The sequence below is a fragment of the Solanum dulcamara genome, chromosome 3, assembly GCF_947179165.1.
Source record: "Solanum dulcamara chromosome 3, daSolDulc1.2, whole genome shotgun sequence".
NCBI classification, from domain to species: domain Eukaryota; kingdom Viridiplantae; phylum Streptophyta; class Magnoliopsida; order Solanales; family Solanaceae; genus Solanum; species Solanum dulcamara.
This window is the reverse complement of record NC_077239.1, coordinates 37663595-37671933: the sequence shown is the minus strand read 5'-3', so window position 1 is coordinate 37671933 and position 8339 is coordinate 37663595. Positions and strand designations below refer to the sequence as shown.

The 8339-nt window shown below is 34.5% G+C and overlaps 1 protein-coding gene across 1 annotated transcript; it reads right to left on the bottom strand.

Moving 5' to 3' along the window:
• Positions 1–576: 576 nt before the first annotated feature.
• LOC129882537 (glucan endo-1,3-beta-glucosidase 9) lies at positions 577–4536 on the bottom strand. The gene is made up of 2 exons (XM_055956881.1): positions 4025–4536; positions 577–1952 (listed from the first exon to the last, which is right to left on the bottom strand). Exons 1-2 carry the CDS (start codon positions 4516–4518, stop codon positions 836–838), a joined length of 1611 nt encoding a protein of 536 aa, XP_055812856.1. The 5' UTR covers positions 4519–4536; the 3' UTR covers positions 577–835.
• Positions 4537–8339: the final 3803 nt, after the last annotated feature.

Here is an 8339-nt window from a genome sequence, read left to right as displayed (position 1 = left end):
CAAATATAGATAAAGTAAAATTCATGAAATATAACAAAAAAAAATTAATACTTGAAGTATATTTCTTTGGTTGAATATTGGAAAATTTTCTTATGTTTTGTGTTTACTGTTTAGAGTTGTTAGGGCTTTATTTTAGAATTATTTTTAAATACAGGGGTTAAATTTGATTTTAATTTAAAGGAAGAAAGGAGTGGAGCTAGATGAGGTGGCAAAAAATAGAAAATAATTTAAAGAGAAAAAACGCAGCCCCTGTTGAGCTCAAACTAAGTGTGTGGTGGGTAACAATTGTAGCTTTAACCAACCTAGATGCCCTTTGGTTATAAAAGTACATAATTAAATATATGATCCATACATAGGGTATGTAACTATGTATATATACATATAACTTTTTTTTAAAGTTATCCATGCATCCTCACGGATCCAGTGGGTCCGCCTCTGACGGTAAAAAAACATAAGAGTCGTAGTAATTAGGTTGACTTACAGGTCAGAACCATGCAGTCGAGACCCCTTCCCCTATAACTGATGCGCAATAATGAAATCGAGGGCAGAAGATATACTAGAACACAACAATCTGAACAAAGAAAATCAAGAATCCAATTAAACCAAAAACCTCATCCAATATGCCAGCTATATCCAGACAAAATTATACAAAATGTTTGCAGATTTTCATGAAATTAACACTGATTGAACAAGTCAACAACAACATAAAATTGACACTGATTGAACAAGTCAACAAAATTGTGACAGCCGTACAGGATACACATGTATGTATTTGTTTGGATGAGATTTTTAATAGTGAATTCCATTTGCCATGCAAAAACATTTAACTAGTCCATCAGAATCCTCCACCAACCAGCAATACCAAAATGGTTGCTACGGTGATCCTCCAATGCGAAAAAGTAGTGAAACTCTGATGGAGAGCTGAATTAGGCGTGCGTAGTTGAACAATAAATCTGCAAGTACCAACTGATGGATCAACTGTGGTAATCAAACCCAACCCACCGAAGTCACAACTATCCGCTTTTTGATCATGTTGTTGATAGTTGCTATTAAACGCATAAGAAATATTCCCAGGCCAACTGAGGTCAAAACAAGAACCTCCAGGTGACAGTACACTGCAATCAGCAGAAGAACACGCCTCCAAAGACCATGCAGTTGCATTGGACAAGTTTCCATTGTTATTCACGACACACCATTTGGAAGAAAGATACTGGATATTTTGGGCATTTACTAGTTTTCTTGAGCCTTGCCCCAAATCAAGTTGGTACTTGGCCTGGCCATCAAATGTAAACACACCCCAGTGTCTTTCAAATTTTCCAGACACTATACTTATATGATCTTCATCAAAAAGGCTATAGATATAGGTCTCTGTTGGTGGTTCTTTAGGCCTTAATGGTGTTCCTGCTCTGCTATTAAGATGGTCCACAAGGCCTTTCATGAAAACCTGAGCATTGGATGAGGTAGCATTGGCAGCTCCATCTGTTGGCCAACCAATTTGGCCAATGACTATATCCATCTTATCAAAGCCAGCAGAGGATAAAGCTGAAACAAGGGTATCATAACTCAAGTCAAAGCTGTTCTTGTAGGTTCTGCAACTGTCATTATGAGGGTGTGCAGTTTCTTTGAAGAGAGCAAAGTCCAGGGAAATGTTCTTGTTACTATGATAACTGAAGAAAGGTGAAATATTAACAAAGAAAGGAGATTGATGCTTTCTAAGAAATTTGAGGAGTTCAGCTATTGTTCTATTTACATCTGCTCGGAAATGTCCCTTTAACAGTGGGCGACATTCTGACTGGAAGGCATCAGAACCACAAGGAACAACTAATTTTACCCTGCCAGCCAGCTTAGCTTTGGTCAATGCAGTTTGGATATTCTCAGCTGCTCCAACAACAAAAGGAAAGAACTGCTCACCATAAATTTGATTGAATGGTTCTTCTCCAATGGCAATGTACCTTACAAAATGGAGTGTGTAAACATATAAGGTGAAGTTTGAGAGAAGAAATTCCTCATATTTCAACTTTTCAAAGGAAATTATGGCAACAGATTGGAAATCCATCTCAGAAAAGATAAATCGGTTATAGTTTCATCCTCAAGGACAAGAAACCACATTGCACAATGTTAAAAGAGTGAATTTTAGTTTTGAGAGTGTTTGGGTAACATAAAAAGTGTTTTTTTAGGTTGATAACCAGTTAATGGATAAAGGAGTTGCATCAATACCAATTCCATATGCTGAGATAAGAAAGTCAAGGAGAAACATTTGATTTCATTTCTCTTCTTTCTCTTTTTAAGCTCTTCGTTTTTGTTTCCGGATTTATTTTGTAACTTGGCTTAGTAACTCCTCCAAAGAAGTAATAGAAACATGAATTAATAACAAAGCAGTCCATGGAGGGGGGGAAGGGGGGGGGGATCAAACAAAAGTCAACAAGAAAGTAAGTCCCATACATCAGGTGAGCATCCAGTCATGTACCCACAAAATATCACATGCTTACTTTAAAAGTATTGTACAAATTTATGTTGATTACTATAAAGGATCTGAAAACTAAATAAGGCAAAACAAGACATCAGCTGAACTTAAAGAAATGGTCTGAATCTCTAATGATTTCCAAATTTGCATGGTCTTGAGTTAAGTTTTTCTCATAACAAGACTGCTAACATTTAGTACTTTGTGAAGATTGACAGTCCATAAGAATTGAAGTATTCCAAAGGAAGAAAGGAGATTGTGATAAAAGTTGTATGCCAAGAAGTAAAGTAGCAAGTAGTCTTGTATGTTAGCAAATCAAATTCTGGTCCACAAACTAATGTATGACAAGTCTAAGGCAAAAATCAAATTGAACATATTTTAACAATCAACAGCAAGCAATAGCTCAGAGTCTTTTTAAAAAAAAAATTGGTCCACAAACTTGACTGCACTATAATTATGCCCTGAATGGATTCTATTAACCTGTGGGAACTGGGAAAGAAATGTTTGCCATCTGCGAGGAGGAATATTTTGGAAAAAGACGCAATTGCAATTTCCATCATTCTTTGTTCACATAAAAAGTCCCACAAATCTTTAATGACATTACATTATGACAATATAATTCCAGAACAATCATACAAACAAACTACTACTATGCCTCAATCCCTATTAAATGGTCATGACTCAATATAAAATGATATTTTGCTATTTGTTCACTAAGCACCACTATGCCAAAGTTGGAACATAGTTCAGACAGTCGACATGTTGTGTAAGTGTTTTTTGGTAGAACATGCCACAGGTTGTGTAAGTATTTTTGGTAGAACGTGGCTGAGGTCTTGAAGCAACCTGCTCTAGCTTAATGAAGAAGTGGGAACTTTATGTGATGTGATCAGCTTAAGTTCCCTTTATGAAGTTTATGTAGTCTTTTTCCTATTTTGTCTAATGCAAAAATATTGGCTGCTATCAGTAAAGGCAAAACTTCTTGCCTTAAAATAGTTTGATAATTAATATAAGTACTTATTTTTACATGCTATCTATCTAGTACTTGAATAATTTTAAAACAAACTAAGGCATAGAAGTGAGATTCTCCGATTGCAGTTATTTATATAAAGTAGCAGAGAAGTATGAGAGGATGAAACATTTGTGTTCAACTATCAAGAAACTGGTGCAGTAAGGAATACATCTACAAAACACTCACTCCAAATCACTTTCATATGATAGAAACAACATCTAAATAGGATGAAATAAGAAACTCAAATAACACGTAATTAATTTCTAGGACACTTATTTCATTCTTATATGTTTGACACCAGTCCATTAATTATATATCTGTGTAACTACTGTCACAAGTTTCAAATATTCAGATACAGAATTTTCATTTGAACTTTTATGTTATTTATCAAACTAGTTTTTCAACTACCACTTTAAACTTACACTACCACTAGCGTCAGAACATATTAAACTCAGTATCCGATAATACACATTCAACAGATATGCCAATCGCGTAGACTTACAGCAGCAAACCTAGAAGGCAACACTAAACTAATGAAGGAAATGAAAATATACTCGATTCGGATCCTGGAGGCTCCATCAGAATAGTAGCGTGTGAGATTGTCATGGACCCAACTCTCAGCAGTCTTCAACGAGGAATTCAAGCTACGAAGCATGGAATTTGGAATGCCTACTGTCACATCAATTTTCGAACCAGAGAGAGACTCGAGGATATCTGGGTTTGTGTCAAGTAGCTTTACTTTGCTGATATTGTTCGCTTTCAGGAGCTCCACCACTTTGGATGGTGGCAAAGGGTGTGACGCATCCGTGCCCCAGTTGACCCCAATGGATTGAACCCTAGGCCAAACTGACGCTAAGAAGAAAAGCAGAATCCATGGAAGGTTGTTCGAAGGCATTGAAGAGAAGCCAGAAATTGCGGCAGTGGCAGTGGCAGTGGCACAGCTACAAAGGGTGTGTACAAGCAAAATGTTCACTGAAAATGCTTTCTTGAATATATTAGAGGAAAAGGATTCAAATATATGTTCATCTATGTCATTAATCAATGCCATTGTTTTTGGCAAAAGAACACTTATACCCCCCAAAAAAACAGAAAATATTTATCCTTAAAATGTATCATTACTTTTATATTCTTTTTTATTTTAAAATAATATAAATTTATTTTAAAATTTACGCGCTGACATCAACATCTACCCTATATAATACTGATAGAGTAGTTATATACCGATGAAATATCACAGAGGATTAAACTCAGTCATATACGATACCGATTATCACAAAGAATTATTTTTTTACTAATGAAGAATTTAATAAACAAAATTGTGACTTTAATAATTTTCTTTTAATTGTTTCATTTTTATTTCTTAAAAAAAAAGTTCAATCCTATGTGATCAATATACCGACAGAGTATCACAGAGAATTAACCTTAATCCAATATGATACCGATATAGTATCAATATACCGATAGAGTATCAAAGAAGATAATTTATAGTACTGATGTTGACGTCATGCGCGAAATAAAAAAGAAAAAGTGAAGTACAAAGGTAAATAATTTGGTTAATGGGTCCATTAAGAGTAAATAATTTGGGTTGGTCCAATTTGGATAAATAATTTCACAATTGGGTCTATTTTGTGTAGTTTCCCTTATTTTTAACTCCAATTTTGCAAAACCATTTTTACTCGTGGCCAATTTTAATTCATCCATGTCATTAATTTTTTTTTAAAAAAAACAACTCAATAAGACTCTAAACAACTTTTAACACTTTTCAACTGAGATTTTGGATCAAATATACTCTTTTTGCTCCTTCTTACTCAATAACACCAAGAACTCTCAAATTTCCAACTTCTTCAATTCTTCACGAATCATGAAATCACTTTAAATTTCAAGAGGAGCATTCCTACGAGCTAGATACCAAAACTCAATATCTTTGAGCTCGAATTCAACTTAACTCAACAACACTCACTTGAAATTTCTTCAAAGTTTTAAAACTCCAACATCCTTTAATGGTAGAATTTCTCTACAACTCCAAATCACTTGATATTTTGAATATAGACTAAAAAATACTGGGGAACAAAAATCTAATGTCAAAAACAACAACAAACACACAAATCAAAGATTTTCAAAATTTCAGGACTGGTTTTCATTATTCTTTTTGAATATTTATTTTATTATGGGTGGATTTTTTTAATTCCACAAAAGATTTTAGAACTTTAGCTTTTTAAAAGAAAAATAATCAGTGACGTGGACGAATTATAATTAGCCACGTGTAAAAAGTGGTTTTGTAAAATCAAAGTAAAAAGTAATGACACGTATGAGCCTTTTCTTAAATGGCAATGATATAGATAAGCCAAACTTTCAATGGATAACATAAATGAGCCTTTTTCTAATGGTTTTGTAAAATCAAAGTAAAAAGTAATGACACGTATGAGCCTTTTCTTAAATGACAATGATATAGATAAGCCAAACTTTCAATGGATAACATAAATGAGCCTTTTTCTAAAAGTTTTATGGCATATTTGAGGATTTTCCCTATATTATAAAACATAAGCTACATAGTACAAGAAATGTGGAGAATTGTCACGACCCAAACTACACCCTAGATGTGACACGTCGAATAGGATCTCGAAAGACTCTAAACTAGCTTCTTAGCATAAGCATAACACTAAAATCATACAGCATAAGTAATTAATGTGAAAAGTGGAAGGTAAGTCTCAAAATATGAAACTCAACATAAGGGAGAAATCTGAGTATAACATCTGAAAATGCGAAAAAATATACTACGTATGACATAGCCTCTACTACCATACGTATGGCATAAGACAAGCACTAACTCATGAAATAATCTGGAATTGAAAAGTGATGTTGAGGTTGAAAAAGTTGACCAATAAGGGAAGTAGGTCTACGAGTCGGTTGACGACTCGTAGAGGTGATGAAAACTCATAGAAATGAGTCATCAAGAAGTTTAGAGACTCAATCCTAGGGTCTTTCCAAATCCTATAGGATGAGTCCCTTCTACGACTCATAGAAAGGTCTGGGACTTGTAGAAAGGTCTACGATTCGTAGAGATGAGTCATAGAGAAAGTCATGAGGGTCAGTCCCATGGTCTTTCCAAACCTTGCAGGATGAGTCATTTCTACGACTCGTTGATCCGTCTACGAACCGTAACCACTCGTAGGGTCATTTCTGGCAAGATTTTGAGAAAGGTATTTTGATCTTTTCCCGTGATTTATTTGTAAAGTGAGGTCATCCGGCGCAGTTTTTACGAAGGGTATTTTATTCTTTTTCGATGTTCTATCATCAAAGTGTGGTTATTTTGGGACTAAAATCTATCATATCTAAGGACCCTAAGCTATCCCAAACCCCTTATTCCCACACTAAGTCTTAAATGCACAAAACCCTTCCTTCCCAAAGCTCTTCCCAAAGTGTTCTTCATCTCAAGCAAGGTTTAGGAATTCATCAAGAACAAGTCTCCATTCTTCAAGCATTGCATTAAGGGCTTTATTCCCCAAGGTATGTGGGTATTAATTTATGGATTCTCTTATCCATGGAGTCCAAATGAATTCTCAAAGTCTTCCATTTAATTCATGTATGAAATTTCATGGATTTTCATATTATGATTTCAATTGCATATATTATTGAGTATTTGAAGTTTATTTACCTATATTAGCTTAAATTGGCTCTTAAATGCACTGAATTATTGATTTATCAAAGGTCCTTATATGAAGGCATGAAAGGGCTTTAAAGTGAATCGGTGGGTTATTTTTGTAGCACCATGTATTCTTCGCATGCAAATGCTATTCATATGACACGTTACATGGCCTTATCGAATAGGTGAGGGTCTGTCACGACCCAAGCCTAGGGCCTAGACGTGACATGGCAAATGAGGAACCTGAAAGTACCTCAAACAAGACTCTTAGCATTCTTTTAGCCTTTCATAGGTAATGATGATAAATAAACAAGCGGAAATCATAATAGTAAATCTTCAACTTACATATGTCTAACAATACCTCTAACTATTAGATTTAATGGGGCTAAGACAAGTCCCTAGCTCACCCTTAATTATAATAGAAGAAATGTCATAATAAAATATCTTAACATATCATAAGCTAGAAAGATAAAAGAGTATTATTCCCAAAACATGGGAACTCACCAAAAATAGTCTTCAACGAAATCTCAACTAGCCACGTGGAGGAGAACGAGGAGGAGCACTGGTCCCTATATGGTGATATCCAAAAGAGTATGTGTTAGTACTTTGAATGTACTAAGTATGTAAGGATGCATGAACATTGAGGAAACATTATAATATTTATGTAATATGGAACATAATGTAATGCATGCATAATAAATCATATAGATATCCTTTAAAACATTTATTTTGTGGGAAAATAACCATAACCGATATTTAAGACCATGCGAGCTATTACATGGAATCCAACATAACCCCCTACGTTGGCTGGGGAGACTACTTGCTAGGTAGAACTCCGTCAACTTCATTCATTTCTTTAACTTTAACTTTAACTTTAACTTTAACTTTAAGGGCTATTTATGGATCTATTAGCCTAAGCCTACAAGGGCTCCTATGTTGGTACATAGTTAATGAGACAAGGGGTTGCTACTAGGATTTCCTTACCGAATCCCACCTCAATGACCCATTCAGTACTAAGTCAATCCCACAGAATAGTTTAATACTTCAAAATAGTCATATCATATAGCTTGAGAATTTAAAACATCATATTCAGTAGAATAACTCATTAAAACATTTGATAATTCAAATATGCAAGTATTGTCCTTATTGCATAAAGAATCCATCATTCATATCATTTCATCATTCTTTCATTTCATAAGACTCTCTTTTGATCATAGATATTACTT